The following is a 20150-nucleotide window of genomic DNA, read 5'->3' as shown; positions in this document are numbered from 1 at the left end:
GACAACAAGCCCTGTTCCATGTGCTGGCAGCTTATTCGGTCTACAACACGGTGAGGGACTGACGGAGTCTGAATGTTTGTGTGTAAATGTGTTATGTAACTCAGAACAGCATGTGCTGGATGAACCAGGGCGGAGGGGAAGAAGGGCAGTTCGGTGTCCTACACCAACACACATACACACAATTACCGCACTAATGGCGACTTCCCATTCACCTCTATTGTTCTTAAGTTGAGCTAAATATATAATGACTACAGACCCTAACAATGAAATAAAACTTGTATTTTTATCAGTGAGTGAATAAAGACATGGCTGCATGCCAATTTGCATACTTTTCTGTATTGTATAGCATGCAAGCTATATAGGGCAATTGTGTCCCAAATGGTGGCATGTTGAAAATAGTAGGTACTATAAACCCGGATGATGTACTGTTCCCAATTGTCTCTCTTTTGGGTTAATATTGCCCACAGCCCCTTTTGTTTGCAAATGTATGAACTTCAAAGTTGGATAAACGTAAAATTAAAGCTGGAATATCTCATGAAGTCTGTGCCCATCATACACTATGCTATTTTCTGTGAAATTGGTCAACTCTTCACTGCACAATATCTGCTGACTGGCTCCTCCAGACAGTAAATTGTGTTGTGTATTCCAGCCTATAAATGATTTCAGATGTTTGGCTAGTTACCAGGTTTCTCAGCCTGACCAGTTGAACAGCCCAAAACCACTCTAAAACAAGCTAACAAACCAGTTTGACCTGGCTGGAAAAACCAGCTAAGACAAACAAATAATCCAAGGCTCTTTTTTTTTTTTTTTCAACAGGAGTATGTTTTCAATCGCATAATACACTGAGTACAGTAAAAATATAAATTCAAGATGGACAAAATAAGAGAAATAGTGACTTCAAATTTTGATTGATTGTCTGGTTCTTTAGGACTGAAGAATAGAATCTGCTTTGGAGAAAGAATAATTTCAGAGACAGTGACTCTGATGTTGTTGCCCACTGGCAATGGCTGACCAGGATATAAAGACTAGCCCATAACAGAGGCTGTCGGTCTGGTGCTAATTGGACGATATGCTATTTAATTTTTTTTTTGGGTACTTATTGGGAACTGACCACCATAAACAGAAACAATAATGGAAGAATGTTTTTTATAATGATGGTTTGACAGGATGTTTGACAACTGCTGGAACATTAGACGCACACACATTTCCTTGTTTGTAAAAATTAGGAGCGTGTCAGTCTCAAAGAATCAGGAAATGGTATTCTATTCCTTTTCCTTCCCGATGTGCCTATTCAAAGTGGGTCAACTGGGCAAAAAAACAAGATGCAGGAGATGTTATTTTTCTATAGCGAAAAGCACTAGAAAGATTTGTAATTAGGGAAATGAGCACTACTGTTTCCTTGGGGCTTTCTATAGCCATTCTATATGTGTGAATGTTGTTTGATGGTTTTTTTAGCGTAACTTACCCAACTCTGCTGGTTATGTGGTTTTGTGTAGGAAGTGAGCTACTGTCAGGGGATGAGCCAGATCGCTGCCATTCTGCTCATGTACATGAATGAGGAAGATGCGTTCTGGGCCTTATCACAACTACTGACCAATCAGAAACATGCCATGCATGGTGAGCATCTCTCGTTCTCTGTAGATAAATAGATAGATCTTTTGTTTTGTAGAAACCCGCTGTAATTATTGATACATCTCTCTGTCTTTCTCTGTGGTTTCTAAAAGGATTCTTCATCCCAGGTTTTCCCAAACTCCATCGTTTTCAGCTTCATCATGACCAAATATTGTCCAAACTCCTTCCCAAACTCAGGAAACACTTGGTGAGATTTCTTATTTTAATCTCAGGTTGCTTGGCTTTAACAGTAAAAACTTTCTCAGTTTTTCAAATGTTGTCTTCAACTCAGGATAAGGAACAGATGTCCACTGGTATCTACACAACCAAATGGTTCCTTCAATGTTTTATTGACAGGGTGAGGCACAATTTTCATTTTCTACTTGTCAACATTTTCACTATTGTTATTTACTCTTAAAAGGTTCATAGTGGTATTGTAAGGGTACATATTACTACTCTTAGGGTGCCTTCACACCTGAGCATTTGTTTCCGAACCGGGTGCTTTTTCTCCCTTGGTTCAGTTCGGTTCGTTTAGGCGTATGTGAACATGCCAATGGCGCTCGGATCCGCATCAAAACATTCGCTCCAAAACCGTCTGAATGAGGGGGTCTCGGCCCGATTGCAACTCTGGGGTGGCATCATTTGAGGTGTGAAAGCAATCTGACCCAACGAACCGAAGGGTATTATAATTCATAACGTTATATATGAATATAAATGGCAGTTTCCCGTGAGTGAGCACATAATTGCGCTTCTCTGTGCGAGAAAGCTGTCCCGATGAAGCCTTGATTCCTGCTCTAGCTGCATTATAACATTCGTATAGTGTTTGCATGTCTCGACAGTTACTAATAAAGCCACAATAAGCTCATGGACCGAACTTGTCAATCATCTTGATGGATGACACAGGAAACTCTAACCAATAAGAGGACAGTTTAAAAAAAAATTGGTCAAATTTTACATTTTTAACATTTTTAAGGCCAGACAAGTAGTTTATTGAGGGTTGATTTGTAAAGAAGGACTACACGCCTGCGCACATATATATTCAAATGTGCATACCTTTGGACTGAACACATGATGCGCATGTGTGCGACGTCTGCGTTTTCACGGGTTTGCGTTTTTGAGGTTTGCGCAGAGATAACGGATAATCATTTGCACCTTTCAACCTATTTCAGGGTTTACGTTCTCGAGACACCAGGCACTGGTTTGTGCGGATGGGCGGCTGGAGCGCGTTGAGTGTTTTCCTGTTAGAACGGTGTTATGTTAGCAACACCGTCCTAAGTTAATAACTAATGATCTTCGCAACGGAAGTGAATCAATCAATCAAAACTAACTTTAGCTGGATATAGGGCTGGGCGATATATCGCATGACATTGTTAGGCGCATCTCGTCAGTAAAGCCGGTTCCTTGATTAGTAGTAAATCGCCATCACCTGCTTTCAGATGGAGCGGCATTCACTACACAGAGCCGTAGTTAACTGACAAGCTGAGCCATATTGCATTAATTATCGCAGATGATACGTCCGCGATATTAATGCGATATGGCTCAGCTTGTCACAGTAATTTCCTATTATCACTGTAAAGCTGCTTTGAAACAATCTATATTGTTAAAAGCGCTATATAAATGAAGGTGACTTGACAGTAGTACTCACATGTGACTTGCGTGAACACATTTTGGTACGCTTTGAAAAGGTGCCTTGTGAAAGCGAACCGAACCAAGAAAATGCAACATTGTAACAAATTAAGTCACTATTTCGGAGCAAAAAAAAAAGATCTATAGGTGTGAAAACACCCTTAGGTACTAATGTGCACCTTTTAGGCATAGATACATTTTGAAATTGCAATCACTCTCTCTTTCTGGACCCCCTCTCCATGATCTAGTCCAGGTCGGGACAAAAGTTTAATTTTTTTTTTACCAGCAGAAGAGAATCACGCCACTCGCTTACAGCGAGTTTTCGTGTGAAAAAGACTGGAAACATCATCTACTAAAAGTTTTATATGGCTTGGCTGAATCCCTTAGAGAATCTTATGTCAATGTTTTATTCATGTTGGAGCTCTTGCTTAGCCGGTTGATGACTTGCCTCTGTTGTGTTTCTACTACATAGACACCCTTCACACTCACCCTGCGTCTTTGGGACATCTACATATTAGAGGGAGAAAAGATTCTAACCGCCATGGCCTATACTCTCCTCAAATTGTACAAAAGTAAGTTAGATTTCCACTTTGGTGGATCTCTGTAGCCTAGTGGTGAAATATCTGGGCTGGTAACTGAAAGTTTGAAGGTTCAGAATCTACAATGGACAATCCACGAGCTATCACTATTACAACACAGAAATGTATGGTGGTTAAAGGTTGGGTTACCGACAGTTTGTAGCTATACAAATCTCATTTTGGGCAATTCAGCTATCATCATTGCACAATTGAGCATTAAATGAGGTTATATTTTGTCTGAGCAGTAGCGCTCAAAAACACAAGAGTTATGGTTGTAGTAGTAAATGAGATTCTTAGATTTACTTTCAGCCAATAGTTTATAATGTTGCTATTTGGTTGGTGTAGATGAGATTATTTTGAAATTTATAAAGTCTAAAGCTTTATTCTTCCTTTCAGAGCATCTTTTGAAGATGTCTCTGGAGGACCTGAGGGAGTTCCTGCAGGACCGTATTGCTTCTTCCTTCAGCATGAGCGATGATGTTGTTATTGAGCACCTACAATCGTCTATGTCAGAACTCCGCAGGATGAAGCTTGACCTCCCTCCTCCAGGTAAAAGACAAAGTTATTTTTGTAAATGACAATATTTTGTGCAAATACCAAATAGCATAATTAAGGAAGACGTGTTCACAATGTGTACTTTACTATTCTATTCTGAATGTCCTTGGTGTCTGTAAGTGTAGTGTAGACTTCTAAAAGTAAAGGTTCCAATAAGTACCCCCAAAAAATTGAGTTTTAGTTTTTAGAAAACTACTTGTTTAGAAAACCATCTTTGCAGGTCTTCCAATGAAGTTGAAAGGCAAATTAAGTTATCTTACAAACTTAAAATCAAGAACCATATGACCAAATCCAGAACCTAATACAACAAAAATGATCCTTAATTAATAGAGGGTTATTTGTTAAACCTAAGGAACCCTTGTAACAAGCTTTTTTTAAAGCGCGTCCTGTGGTTTTATACGATTTTAGACAGTTACAACAAATGTCTTTTCTTGGTTTGTCTTGTAGCCAAGGGAGACGAGTTCCCAAAGATACAATTGGGTGAGGAGCGTCCAATAGTGCTGCTTCCAGTGATCCAGACTGAGTCTGTGCCCTTACCACCAGCCACACACATCAATCAAACCTCAAACAAGCTTCAGGCAGAAGACGACACCACCACCCACAACCAGGGCGGCGATAAACACATCCCTTCCATTACATCATCTTCCCCTGTTTTAAAGCATACCCACTCATCTTCCAACTCATCACTGTCACAAGCTACACCTGAAGATTCAGGGTCCACACGGAAGAATCAAGACCCTGCCCCTGTACAGAGAAATCAGCAACTCCACCCAGAACCTACACCATTTTCAACAGAGACTCTTCCGTTGAAGGGTGAATGTGTCAATAGGCCCTTATCAGGGGTGTCTGAAGACTGGCCTCCTCCGTACCAGACACCCCTGACAGATTGCTCCAGTATCCACTCTTTAAATCTCCCTGAATTACCTCCTCCACCTCTTCCCTGCACCGAACAAGGGGTCGAGCTTTTACCTTTCGAAGATGATGCCCAGTTTTACCTTCTCCCACCTCAACCACCTCCAGTTACCCAAACTTTGGATCTCATCTTAGAGGATCCATCTTCATCACCTTCCTCGTATAGATCCTATCGGCAGCTTAGCAAGTTTCCCGTCAACCTGTATGTCCCGCCATCCTCAGGTGACCGGAGGCCTTCCAACACCTCGCATTACGACAACCTCTCGGAAGAGGAGGATCAGTCTGTGGAGAGGCTGTTGGAGATGGCGGCCACATTGCCGCAAAACCCAAACTTGGGCCTCAGGAACACCACCCTTCCCTTTCCTTCAGAAGATGCCATGTCTCTTACCCTACCACCCCCATCTATGTTCTTCTACAGCCCTGACTCTTCGCCACTCCCTCCACCTCCTCCGTGCATTGAGGAGTCAAGCCGTTGGGTGACTCCAGACTCCATTTTCCCCCACCCACCTACCAGCTTTGCAGATAGACCCTTTCTCACATCTTCCGCCCCATGCAATCAGGTGGTTGGAAACCAGACTGAACAAGATAGTGGTCAGTCACAGCCCCCAAGACTACCGCCCAAACAATCTCGACCCACAATGCTCTCTCCTGTACACTCGGATTCAGACTTCTACCGAATGCATGTTCCAAGTCACTAGTTGCTGGAATCAATCTTATCATGCAAGTACTATTGTTAGTGTGAACTGAAGGCATGTTTCCATCGTTTGGACTTTTATACTTCAATAATATGAAGTGAAAGTTTTTGTAATCTTTTAGATGTTGTGGTTATTTTCTTATGTTGCAATATGTGTTATATAAGATCATAGCAGGATGCTAGAATGTGTGTTTGTGTTTAATGAGTGTGTGTTTCAAGCAAACTTGTTGCGTTGAAATCCCCCCTTGTCTAAGGTGAAGCATCTAGTGGCAGCGTTTATCAGAATCACCCGTTAGCAAGTTGAGTAAGCAGTTTTCTGGGAAGTCTTAAAGGGATAGTTCACCCAAAAATGAAAATTCTGTCAGTAATTACTCACCCTCATGTTGTTCCAACCCCGTAAGACATTTGTTCATCTTCTGAACACAAATTAAGATATTTTTGATTAAATCTGAGAGTTGTCTAACTCCTCCATAGGCTTCTAAGGGACTGAAACTTGCTGGCCCAGAAAATGTATTAAAGACATCGTTAATATAGTCCAAGTGACTCCAGTGGCTCGATCGACGAGAATACTTTTTGTGCGCAAAAACAAACAAAAATAACGACTTTATTCCACTTTTCATTTCCTTCTCTCTGGGCCTCGGGTCTTTTCACGTAGTGTTTAAGCGTAGCGCGTCTGTGTTGTACGTCACCACTATTTTGTCTGGGTCTGTTTTGTCTGTATGTTGTTTTCTGAGGGGGTTCTTGTCAGTCATACAAGTACCTATAGTGGCATTGGTTTTCGACTTGATGGAAGGCAAAAATAATTGATTTGACTGCTTTTTTCAGGTTTTTCCCATTCGATTATTGTCTTTGTCTTATGTTTTATATCTTTTGTCTTATGGTTTATTTTATATCTAAGTGCAATTTTTGTGTTGTTTTTGGTTCTTTTGAAACTATCGTATTTAGGAAATGTAAACAAGGATCTCACCACACAGACATAAGCAAAAGTTCCCTGGTTACAATAATAGAAAAAAATTTTTTCAGTGGTCCTTGATTTGCTCATAAAGGAATTTCCTTTGAAACTTCTCCATATGTAAACCTTAGTGTTATATACTGCCCTTTAGCGCCACCTTGTGAAAATGTTTACTGGGAAATACAGCCACAGTGAATACCACAGTGAATGTTAAAATGAAGAAACTGTATATTCAAGGTCACTTTATGGCTTTATTGTGTAATTGTAAATAGAATTAGTTTGATTTGTACTTTATTTGTATTAACAGCCTATATTTAATTGCTTTTTTATATTGATTCTCAGGTTAAAATGGTGTTTCAACCCCAGTTTAAAGTTTATTTTGGTCTATGCTCATTTGACTTGTATTTGTTAAACTAAAAAAACTTTTTTGTTTTCTTCATTGCAACAGTGGAAACAATAGATAGTAAAGTGGAGTGTTTTATTTACATTATTGCTATCATCATTTCGGATTGCACATTCAGAGGTACAGTACATGACAAGCACAACGTGATAAAATATAATACCAGGATCTATTTCTTTAGAAGTGAAAATGTACATTCGCTTGCAGAAAAGCACATTAGGAACCCACACCCTTTAATTAATTTAAGCAAACCTACATCACAGATTTGCATGATTGATAATAATAGCATTTAAAGAGATAGTTCACCCAAAAATGAAAATTGTCACCATTTATTCACCTCAAGTTGTTCCAAACCTGTATGAATTTCTTTCTTCTGCTGAACACAAAGGACGAATATGGTAACCAAACAGGCACAGGACCCCATTGACTTCCATCATTCTTCAAAATATCATCTTTTGTGTTCAGCAGAAGAAAGAAATTCATACAGGTTTGGAACAACTTAAGGGTGAGTAATGATAGAATTTAAAATCTTTGGGTGAACTATCCCTTTTAACAAGCACTTAAAGCCATTCATTTTACCATTCAACCATAATTTAACCATCTACCATAATTTAACCTTCCATAAAGGCACCATTGTACATTATTTGCACAGGTAACCACATACAATAAGTTAAATGACAAAAAGGATTGCATCTACATAGTTTGTGTTGTAAACAATATTGAAGTGCAGTAATATTATGCATAATGCTTCACCAGAAGCCAGGATAGAGTCTTTAAGTGCTATTGCGATCAGATGCAAGACTTTCACTTCACAGTGGATGCAGTGAGAATATAACATAAGCAAGTACTGCAGGAAGGACTAAACTGAATCAGAAATTTCTTTGAATAGCCCCTCATCCGTAAATGTTCTGAAAGCTGCGGTTGTAGCAGAGAGTGCAGAGAAAATGTATGGCTTGTAGAGGTGATGCTGTTTCATCCAGCTCCTGAATTACAATCTCAGCTGCATGAAGAGGTTAACCTGACATGCCACACTCTCCCTCAGCTTCATTTCATCTTCTGAGCCTAAAGACACACCTGGTAATCTGGTGGAGCCGTTTTCCCCGAGGATGCACGGCAAGCTGAGGAACACTTTTGAACCGATTCCACCCCAACCCTGAATGAAGGAAACGCACACATATCGGAGACTCAATTCTCTCAACATTTACAGACATGGATATTTAACTGCATCTTTAACATTTTATTGCAAAACAATTTAATGTTTCGGTGGCTCCTTTAGAGTGCAAAAGGTGAGTTCTGGAAGTAAAAAACTCTAACTCATAAAATAATTTATGAAACTTTAAAGACATACCTGTTGTTAATCATTGGTATATGCTTTTGGTTGAAATCATCAGTTTGCAATATTTAAACTTTTTTTTAATACTTGTATTTAATAGTGGAATTTGTGCTGGAAAACTACATTACCCATGATATTGTATCGCGGCGAGGAAATCGCACCAAAAGAGCTTTGCAGGGAACGTCTACTCCCATGAAGCACCGTGAATTACATAATCGAGTTGGTTTCTCATTTTTGCATATATATTGTCATTGAAAACATATCAAACCATTCACATTTCATAATGCAATAACAAACCAATAAAATTAATTTGATATACATGTATAGATATATGCATATTTTGCAATAAAATATATTGTTATATAGATGTAATTCAACTTTAATGAATAGTTTTCACCATTGTTTTCATTTGCAATGCTTCATGGGATTGTAGTTCTTTCCCTCATTGAAGCCATTAAGTGCACAACCTTGAACCTTTGTCTTTTTGTCTGATTTTCAAGTGCTTCAAACAGATGTTTGCAATGTTTTGATTCACTGCGTAGCTGGTTGGTTTGGTTCATGGCTTATAACACTTTAACACAATGAATGGAAAAATACTTACTGAACCAAAGCAGCTGAAAAAGAGGCAGGACACTAATGCACTCTATAAGGTTTTCACTTCCAAAATATGACTTAAATAATTTTGAAAAAATGGACAGAAAATGTGATTATTAAATCTCAAAACCCTTAAGAAAGTTAATTGCATGTTAATCCTCATCACTTATGCTGAACATACCTCAGCCAATGTTGTGACAGAGTGCGTTTTCCTTTGGTCTGTTACGATGCTGTGAATGATGCCAGCAATGGATAACCCAACTGACCATGACCTCTGACCTCTGCCCTTGAGCATCTCTAATGCCCTAAAAACATATCAAACCGTTCACACGTCATAATGCAATAAAAAAAAAACAATTTATTTTTACATTTCTATTAGAAACGATATAAAAAAAATCTGGACGGTGATCATTTAAACCCATACCTGTCCATCAAGGGTTTGGTGGAGTTGGACACTGGGGTTAAGGCTTGTAGTTGGTCAGTTCCCGGCTCCATATTACCCCACACTGCCACTGAGGAACAACCAGAGAGAAATCAAATTTATTATTTAAAGCCAGACTCCGACCTTAGAACATCAGTGCACACTCGACGTGCTAATCACATTTCCAAGCTCAAACGTGCTGCGTAACACGAGAATGAACCTCATTGGTTCTTGCAGAAGCTCAAACGTGCTGCGTAACACGAGGATGAACCTCATTGGTTCTTGAGGAAGCTCAAATGTGCTGCGTAACACGAGAATGAACCTCATTGGTTCTTGCAGAAGCTCAAACGTGCAGCGTAACACGAGGATGAAACTCATTGGTTCTTACAGAAGCTCAAACGTGCTGCGTAACACGAGAATGAACCTCATTGGTTCTTACAGAAGCTCAAACGTGCTGCGTAACACAAGAATGAACCTCATTGGTTCTTGCTGAAGCTCAAACGTGCTGCGTAACACAAGAATGAACCTCATTGGTTCTTGCTGAAGCTCAAACGTGCTGCGTAACACAAGAATGAACCTCATTGGTTCTTACAGAAGCTCAAACGTGCTGCGTAACACAAGAATGAACCTCATTGGTTCTTGCTGAAGCTCAAACGTGCTGCGTAACACAAGAATGAACCTCATTGGTTCTTACAGAAGCTCAAGCGTTCTGCGTAACACGAGAATGAACCTCACTGGTTCTCGCGCGTCAAGTGAACTTGCTTGAGCTTCCATTTATCACAACTTGTGTGTGAGTTGATGAAAGTTTATACGTGAATAAAAGACTAAATTAAATCTGTTCATCATATAAAGCGATCGTGTCTCTCCAGAAAATTTGGACTAAACCGCTTAAATCATATGGATTAGTTTTACAATCTCTGAAATTGGTACAAAATTAACTTTTTGAAGTGTAAAAGTGGTAGTTGCGTAGCTGTCAAGAAAGCTTTCAGATTTCATGAAAAATATCTTAATTTGTGTTCGAAAACATTAAAGTCATATGGGTTTGGAATGACATGAGGGCGAGTAATTAATGACAGACTTTAAATGTTTAGGTGAATTAACCCTTTAATTCAACAGTTTTTGCTTTTGTACCTAAATTGGTACAGAGAATAGCAAAATTTTACTGGTATTAGTTGTGACTACTTAAATGTTGGTGCAGTGATAAACTAATTAATTTTAATCTGGCGCTATTACAGCAGTGTTTACATTAAAACACACATCACAAATGCTGTGGTGAAGTTGGCCAATCACAGCAGTGGGCGTTTACTTGTGTTTCTGAAAGGAGAAACGTCCCTTGAAATGGTGTGCGATAGAGTCAAAACGAGGATGGAAAATTATCTTTTTAAAAAAATACTTGAACTTTTTTGATGCAAACAACTTTGCTAACTTCATAAGATAACCTTGATAAACATAATATAAACATCTGAAAACGATTTCATGAACACTTTAAAATATGTCAAGCTGCTCCTGATCCACTCACCCTTGTTCTCTGAGAGTTCTCCAATGACCCAGGCCTGCTTGCCTGTGTTATTTGCCACCAGGGAAATGTTTATGATGTGAGACAGTCTCTCTGAATCCAGATTACAGCCCACACCGATCACTTGAGAGGGCAGAAGATGACTTTGTCTCCAGGCAACATGTGTCATAATGTCCACTGTGAACATTAAGGTCAGAGGTCACATTTGTGGTCAACAAAGCAAGATTTTGTTGCCTGTTATATTTTAGATTAGTAATTACTGACTAAATCATGACTCGTTCACTATAAGAACTTGAGCTGCATGATTCTGGATAAATTGAGAATCACGTTTTTTTTTTTTCTTCAAACAGAGATGACGATTCTCCCGCGATCCTGAACAGACAGTTAAACAAAATTTACTTAATGAACTTGCTTTAAATAAATTGCTGCAGTCTATTTACATTTACATTTATTTATTTAGCAGACGCTTTTATCCAAAGCGACTTATAAATGAGAACAATAGAAGTATTAATAAAGACTTTGCTTGTTTAATTACAGGTTAAATCTGCATTTTTGAAGGAATCTCTTGAATGAATGATTCAATGTCAAATACATTTTTAACAGTCATTTGTCGCCACCTACTGGTGTAACGATATAATTAATATAAAGAAGAGCAAGTTACTTTCAAATGGTGATTTGCTCTATTTTGACGTCTGCGATAATATATGAATATAATATGAATATTTGTAACAGATTTGAAGATTGAGATTGTGATTTTGTCAAAGGTTTAATAGTCACAGGCAAATCGTTGTCATTTAGGAATGAGATTGCGTGGGTGTTTGAATCGAGATCGCAATCTTTTAACGATTAATCGAGTAGCTCTAATAAGAACAATCAATAATCAACTGATTGTATGTTGTCTTTAAGCACAGGCTAAGCTAGCTGCCGATCACTAACCTGGTTGAGAGGCGATGAGCAGCACAGCTTTTGGACTCAGCTGGGCGAGATGTGGGATGATTCCTCTGTACATGTCCACGTTAGTCTGAACTACACTTAAATATGACTGCTCATCACTCCAGGCATTCGCTGTGACGACCACCACTTTAGAGCCCGCTGAGGCCGACAGGTCTGTGAAATTGAGATGAAAGACACTGTCACGATCTGTGTAGGAGAGGATGAATAACTTCTACAATGTAGAGAGTAAAAACCTAAGAGACATGTAAAGACTTTGTGGTGACATCTGTATCTTCAATAGGGTTATTATCGTTCAAACTAAAACCATAAAAAAACCATATTTTCATTACTTGAAGTAAAATTAACTGGAATAAAATGTAAAAAAGACACACATTTCATTTCAGCTAGTTGCCCAGGCAACATTTCTCATTTTAATTTAGTTTAAGTACATAAATGACTAAAACTCAAAACCTATATACAGGTATTTAAAACACAACTTAACACAAGTTGTTAACTATTAACACAACTTTAAATAAAATTAAAACCTAAAATAAAAAAATTAAATATAAAATGTTATCAAAAAATATATATATTTATTCTGAAATTACACATCTTCACATAATGGAGGGTTGGAATTATGAATACATTGTCTTTTTTTAAGTCTTTAAGTCTTATTTCACAAAAGAATGTAAATAAATAAAATTATTTTGCTTGAGGTCCTATCATTTATATATATATATATATATATATATATATATATATATATATATATATATATATATATATATATATATATATATATATATATATATATATATATATATATAATAAAATTACATTAATAAGAATCATGGCTGTAATTGTTAACTAAAACTATTAAAAAATGTTTTGGGTAATTGAAATAAAGCTGAAAATAAAATAGCATAAGGTGAAAAACTTAAAATTACTAAAACTAAACCTGAAATGAAAATAAATTCAAGTTAAATAGAAATTATTAATAAATGACGACACACATAACAAAACTACTAAAACAAACAAAAAACGTAATGAAACCGGGGGCTGTTCCATAAAAGACGCTTAGAAAAGCGGGGATTAAACTCCAAAACCGGATTTGAATGAGCCTAACAAATGAGTTGGGGCTAAAGTGGTTCCATAAAAGGTAATTGAAGCTCACGCAATCTCACTAATTTGATCCAGGTTTATCTAGTCTAGATAATTGCGTGTGCACGCGTTTCTTAAGCAGCCCTAGAGGTCGATCGTGGATCAAATCGATCCACCATCAAACAGCGTATATTGTGTGCTGTTTTATGCATTTGTGACATGTAATAATTGACAAATAATATTACTTGAATAACTATTAGGAATTATGTGTCATTATAAGAGTTTGATATAAATATGTTAATGTTAAATTTTTATTACTATTTATTTACTGTTTTTTGTCTTTTCCCCCTTAAATCATATGTAAAAGTGTCTATGTACTTTTTGGTTATTGTTCTAATCATGTGTTTTTTAGGCTATGTGTTGGTGGGTATTATCACAAAAGAAAAAAAGTAAAAGAAAAAATAATGAATATTTATTGGGGGAAAATATGATGTCTTTAAAGGAGACAGTTTGTCTGACAACTGTCAATTTGTATAATTGTGTTAAATGTGTTTGAATTGAAAGACATAATAAAGTACATTTTATATATATATATATATATATATATATATATATATATATATACTAAAATATTTGTTATTTGGACATTAGATGTGCCTTATTTAGAATTTTAAACCTGTGTGTATATTTTTATGATAGCAATAACTGTAAAGGGACTATTGTAATGGGGTAAATCAAATGTAGGCTAATATACTGTCAATTACTAAGCTCAGATTCATCTTACCAGTTAAAATTTATACTCTGCTTTTGTAATTATTTTTTTTTAATTTTGTGATTTTAACTTCTGCTTTACAAAGCTTTTTTCAGATTGTGTTCTAATGTTCTTCTAATCATAAACAGCTGCCAAACAAAACCAGAGAGAAATGTATTCATAAATCTTTAAAACAATCTAATTAAATCTTGGGCACAAAACATTCAGCCAGTAAAAAAAGAAAACCTGTAGTATATATATTGTATTTAGGCCTATCTATCTATCTATATATATATAGGTCTATATTGTCTAATTTATCATTGTAGCCTTATTTAAGTTGATTTTCTGTATACTGTGTATTTATTTTTGGACTAATAGTGGTTAATAAAGTCCAATAATGGTATGAGAGAGTGTCAGTGGTAATATCATTGTGTTCTTGTCGGTCATTGTTAGAGGATCTGTGTAACAACTGGGGCTTAGCCTGACAGTTAGCCTGCCCTGGACCAGGCTAGTTTCCCAGCATAAGTTGCCAGGGTAACTGAGTTTGAACTATTTTAAGTTTGATTTATGAAAAAGAATCCACCGACAATAAGCCTGACTAACCGAAATAAGCCTGGCTTATCTAATCTTGGTTTATGGAACAGCCCCCCGGAAATATAGAAATAATAATAATACTAGGATATTAAATTAATAATATTAAATAAACACTAATGAGATTTTGAAAATGTGTTTAAATGTAAATAATTGTCACAAAGCAAAATATGATGTCTGATTTTTTTTTTCTTTGATTTCGAAGTGAAATATGACAGATGCTGTGTCCTAATTCGCACACTATCCGTCCTAGATAGTATTCGAAAATGTAATTAGTACGTCCCAAGTCGTAGTATGTTGAACTAAGTATCCCAAAGATACCCGGATGGTCTACTATTTTTTTCTTTTTAATCCGAAGTGCAGATCGATGCAAACTTTAACGGCTAATATTGCCCACAACCCATTGCGCTGTTGGACGAGGATTCAGTTAGAACTACAAACACGAATAAAAACTGTTAAAAACTACAAACATGGAGGATGTGCGAGACCAACGGTTAAGCAGAGGTTTAGATAAAGGGGTTTGAGATTAATAATCAGTAGCCTATCTAACCTGATAAAAATGTATTTATTAAATGTTATCCACATTATATTTAATCTAAAACAACATTGTGAACTTTTATAACGGTGCGTTTGGTCATTAACTTTTAAATGCATCATTATGCAAACGTGAGGATTCTCCGAATGAAAGACCCACGACTGGCAGATCAACGTGCGATTTCTCTCACATTTCTCTCTGAAACGGTAGGAAATTTAATTGAATGTGGAGGATTTAAAATGTGGCAAGATGATTGACAGGGCAGTTTAAACAGTGGCTACGTTTACATGCAACCAAATAATCTGTTAGTAATTGGATTGACGGCTAAATCGGACTGAAAAGCCTTCATGTAAACACCGTAATCGATCCGATTGAGCTCGATCCGAACGAACTTTCGATCGGACTGAAAGGGGTGGTTTATTCATTTTCTAATCCGATCGACATAACATAACATTTGATCGGTTTGAAAACCGAAACTGAAAGGACTGCGCATGTGCAATGACTTAGAAATAGCGTTATGATGTGCGGTCATAAGCCTGTTGAATAAAGTGTCATATAAATGAGTGTCCCGTAAATCTAAAATTCTCTGTGAAGTTATTTGAATTCGATTTGAATCTTGTGACATGTAAACGCCTACATCAGCGTTCATGTAAAACACTACGTTCGGATTCATCAATCGGAATGAATTCAGTCCTATTGAAACAAAAGTTGTGCATGTAAACATAGTGACGGCTGCACGTTATTAAGCGACAGAGCAGTCGTTAAAGACGCAATTATGACAAAGTAATATGTCCCAAAGCTTGCATACTCTTCTGCTACACACTCAAAAGTATGTGCTTTTTCTTCACAAAGAAGAAAGGCATAGTGTAAGTAGGCCAACTGGGACACAGCACCAGACATGTTATGGACAGACATTATGAGATTTTGTGAATGTAATGATGAAAAGCACCTTTTGAGACCTCGACCTTTGGTAAACTGAAGATTTCCAAATCCATCGTGCCGCCTTTGGTTGAACTCTCAGGTATGTCAATCAAAACCAGTTTGTCAACACAGCACTATGACGGAAAGAATGACATAAAAAATGTGGTGATGTAGTCATAAGCTATTTCTGGCAAACAAAAGACAATAATGTAATTACTTTCGCCATAATACTCAACACGGCAGCAATTCCCAAATCTCCCCCGCCAATCACAGACACTTTAACCTCTTGATCAGGCCGATTTCCACCTTCGAGAGCAATCATATTATGATCTGAATTCATAAAAGCGGTACTCAACATGTGCAATTGCATTTTTTTTTTTTTGGTCCATTTCAGACACACCTTCGTTAACTTTGAGATTTGCCACATAGGCCAGTAGATCGTTGGGATTGTCAACATGTGCTGAAGATTTGGTGCTCAGTGGAGGTTCCTCTTCAAACTTAGCAGTCATCTCTGCCAGAAGGCCATTCACAGTTGACTTTGGCTGCAATAGTGACAATTTTTATATATATACAGTCAAACCAAAACGTATTCAGAGTCAGACACCTTCAACATTTCTCACATTATCACAGTTTATTCGGTATGGTTTAGAAAATTGTAATAAAACATGACAAGAAGAGTTATCAAATCAGTTGATATTTCACTGGTTTTGAATTACAGGTCTCACAGATGAATGAGGTTGAATATCTGTCAGCTGTTAAATTTAAGTACAAAATTAGATAATACCAATCTAGTTCAACCAATTACCAAGCAATGCTTAATTTTGGTGTAAAAGGTCGCATTGGCAATTAAAGAAAAAACATGATCAGGTCAAAGTGTCTGAATAATTTTTGCTCCCTTTACAGAGCGCTGGACTCTTGCATTGGACTCAACACAAGATCTTGACAAAAAATGTATGGAAATAAATGTTATTTTAAATGATTCTCAAGATCTTGTATTGACAATGCAAGAGTCCAGCACTCTGAAAAGTCTCCTCCAGCACATCCCAAACACTTTCAATGAATTTAAGGTCTGCACTCAGAAGAGCTGATTCATGTGTGAACATCCAATGATCTCTGAAGGATCGTGTGATATTGAAGACTGCAGTATTAATGCTGAAAATTCAGCGTTGATCACAGAAAACATATTCAAATAGAAAACAGTTCCATTAAATTATAATAATAATTCACAATATTACTCTTTTTTGCTATATTTTTGTGAGCATAAGGAACATTTTTTTTAAATTAGGAATTGAATAATCTAACAATCAATCAAATAAAGCATTCTGCATGTACTGTAAGCCAGTTCTCTTACGTGGTCCCAGTTGTGCAGGCCCGGCAGGTGTATTCTACCCTTCGAATCGACATGTTTACCCTCCCGGATGACCATGCTGGAAGTGGGTCTCAGGAAGCAGATGGGAGGCGTGAAGGGAAAGGAATCCAAGAGCCACAGCAGGACGGGCAGGTTATATGAGTGTCCTGTGAATGCATTATCATCAACAAAGACAGTGTTCAAATCAACATAAAGAAGACTCTTCCGAGCAATTATAAATGAGCTATTATATCTATTATACTCCTTGTTCAATTAAACAATAGATTCTCTTTCATGGAGTCTCACCTTGATATCCGACTGGGATGTTTCCAACCAGTTTGAGTAGATCCTTCTGTAAACTGTCATTAAATGCTGCAAAATAAGTTTCAGTAATGACTCAGCAGATTCAAAGGATCACAAGTAAGATGTATACAATAATATGAATACAGTAACTCCCTATGACTAAACCAGATAAATGTGGTTTTATATGTTATTATTGTTTTATGAAAATGACTTACTGTATGTTCCAGACTTTACTTCCATGTCAGTGTGAACGCGAGACACTTTCTGAAGCTCTTCAATGGCCACATCACGAAATTTATACTAGTAAGAAAACCAAGTACCATGTTAGAGAGAGAGTAAATAATACACATTTAAGGGGTGATTTTTGACACACTAAGTTAAACTTTTCAAACAGGTTTAACCGGTGTTTATCTTCACCCTTATTCATCAATATTTAATATTACTAGCGTTCATGTTGCTCACCTTAGAGAGAACTTTCTTCACAGATTCCGAATATAAATCCATTGTCGCTGTTTAAAACTGGAAGCCCGATCGCTGTTGAATCTCATCACAACCAGGCAATAAAGTGAAACTCAAACTTCCGCAAACACAGATTCCATTGGGACTTCTTCTGTCTGGTATATTCTACTACGGCAAGCCGAGAGGGCTGATGTCATGCAATTAAAATACGCTAGGCGGTTTTATTTATTTTACTAAATCAGTAATCACAAATTTGAATTAAAAAAGTACAAATATAAATAAGTATATTATAATTTAGGAGATGTAAATGCATTGCAAATATTTTAGGGATGGCTTTCTTAAGGCACCTTTATGAATCTATATTTATCCATAATATAAACTACTTAAACTTTATTTGTAAATATAATTTTCGTTTACAGGGCTCACCATTATGAAAAGAGACCATATTGACAGACATTTTAATGATGATTCATTGACAGAAACGTGGGCGGTGTTTGGTACCGTCATGTCACCATGAAATCAAAATGGACATATTCTAATTCTAATTCTTATTTTTGTATGGAATATTGCAGTGTTAATTGTAAATTAATTATCCGTGGGCATCATCATTATTAGTTAGTTTGTTCGTGTGTGTGTGTGTGTGTGTGTGTGTGTGTGTGTGTCCTCTTAAAGAGATAGTTCACCCAAAAAATGTAAATTCTGTCAGTAATTAATCCCCCTCATGTTGTTCCAACCCCGTAAGACTTTCGTTCATCTTCGGAACACAAATGAAGATATTTTTGATTAAATCTGAGAGCTGTCTAATGTTTAATCAAAATATCTTCCCCTCCATCTGTGTTTACTGGCACGAGGGTGGGACAACCTGTCACGATCGACCAATAGCAATCCACAACGATCCAATCCCGATGGGCAAAATCAAGTTCAGCACTATCTTTTTTTTTTTTTTTTTTTTTTTTGGCATTCGAGAAGCCATTTCACTCGCAAATCTAGTCAAGTTCTTCTTATTTTAATTTTTTAATTAACTGACATTTATAACACTATGTGTTATTACCTTGGCAGTAAATTACCAAAAACAAATGAACCTGAATGGGTCCTTTTTTAAAAAACTTAAAAAATGTGAAAAATATAATTGTTTCAAAATGATTTTTTTCAATACCCATAAAATTAAGACATCTTAACATGACAAGAAATTGTGTTGGGCCATCTCAAGCTATGCCATTTATTATTTCATGACTATTTATTTCATGGTTTGATTTTTTCCTCAGTCCTGTTACTGACTAAAGTGTTACTATAATACTTACAATTACAAACATGCAACAGTTTACACATATATAAGTAGTATTTTGGTCCCTCTTTTCTTTCAGATTGTCATATTTAAAATTGCCATTCAGATAACTGAAAATGTCCTATTTCAGGGACGACATCACATTACAGTTAAGAAAATGTATCCTTTGACAAGACATTTTTTTTAAAAAGGGTCAAAATAAATTTGGTTATAAATTTTATAAAATGGTTTAGAAAATTTGATCCCTTAAAAATCATCTTTGATCACCAAAATTACATATTTAAAGTTTTTTCCTTGGAAAAAAAGAAGTCTTCATGCCTTAAAATAGCATGAATGTAACTCTACACACCCTTGCCTCATTTAGTATACACGGTTTATGAATATGCAAATGAGCCCCGTCTCCACTCACTCACACCAGCTCAGATATCGTTGACCTGATTGGTTATGGTAGTTTGTGACGTCAGAAACACCAGCGATTTCAAACACTGTTTTTGAGACCGTCGTTGCAGTTTTAAGGAGAAAAAACTCCCTCAGCAATGGTTGACTTATGAATTTGCACATGGTTTGTCTTAAAGCATATTAAAAACACCACATAGACATATAAACAACATTAAAAGCTTGATTTTCACCACTGGGGGACTTTAACACGGCTAGCGTCTTCTGCAGGTTAGATCAGCATTAAAGAACTATCTCAACTGTTAAATATCAGATATAAGATTAAAATAATATCC

General features: G+C 36.7%; 2 protein-coding genes across 5 annotated transcripts in view; one reads left to right on the top strand and one right to left on the bottom strand.

The window, feature by feature from the left end:
* The window catches only part of LOC307151607 (uncharacterized protein), a 33542-nt gene extending 26129 nt beyond the window's left edge, over positions 1–7413 (top strand). For 2 of the 4 annotated variants that reach the window (XM_079859709.1, XM_079859710.1), the window contains exons 8-14: positions 2–50; positions 1497–1617; positions 1725–1819; positions 1904–1969; positions 3710–3809; positions 4212–4364; positions 4818–7413. In XM_079859709.1, coding sequence (XP_079715835.1) covers positions 2–50; positions 1497–1617; positions 1725–1819; positions 1904–1969; positions 3710–3809; positions 4212–4364; positions 4818–5980 — 1747 coding nt within the window. In that variant the 3' untranslated portion in view covers positions 5981–7413. Of the gene's footprint in view, position 1; positions 51–1496; positions 1618–1724; positions 1970–3709; positions 3810–4211; positions 4365–4817 lie in introns of all 4 variants that reach the window. The other 2 variants (XM_079859707.1, XM_079859708.1) reach the window with 1 other exon arrangement.
* On the bottom strand, positions 7388–18309 carry uevld (UEV and lactate/malate dehyrogenase domains). The gene is made up of 12 exons (XM_079859720.1): positions 18138–18309; positions 17891–17975; positions 17679–17744; positions 17376–17539; positions 16425–16566; positions 16242–16330; positions 16053–16158; positions 12129–12299; positions 11196–11369; positions 9680–9767; positions 9437–9560; positions 7388–8481 (listed from the first exon to the last, which is right to left on the bottom strand). The coding sequence occupies exons 1-12, from the start codon at positions 18177–18179 to the stop codon at positions 8317–8319; spliced, it is 1416 nt and encodes a 471-aa protein (XP_079715846.1). The 5' UTR covers positions 18180–18309; the 3' UTR covers positions 7388–8316.
* Positions 18310–20150: the final 1841 nt, after the last annotated feature.

This window comes from Squalius cephalus, assembly GCF_949319135.1.
Source record: "Squalius cephalus genome assembly, chromosome: 23".
NCBI classification, from domain to species: Eukaryota; Metazoa; Chordata; class Actinopteri; order Cypriniformes; family Leuciscidae; genus Squalius; species Squalius cephalus.
The sequence above is the reverse complement of the archived record's forward strand: the minus strand, read 5'-3'. Positions and strand labels throughout refer to the sequence as shown.

What these genes read in the sequence shown, in the direction of transcription:
- uevld (XM_079859720.1), bottom strand. Translation starts at nt 18,179, where the DNA reads ATGGATTTATATTCGGAATCTGTGAAGAAAGTTCTCTCTAAG. An exon ending in TGAAGAAAGTTCTCTCTAAG is followed by an intron (nt 17,976 to 18,137) that starts GTGAGCAACATG and finishes TTTTCTTACTAG; the next exon opens with TATAAATTTCGTGATGTGGC. An exon ending in CTGTCACAACATTGGCTGAG is followed by an intron (nt 8,482 to 9,436) that starts GTATGTTCAGCA and finishes TCCTTCATTCAG; the next exon opens with GGTTGGGGTGGAATCGGTTC.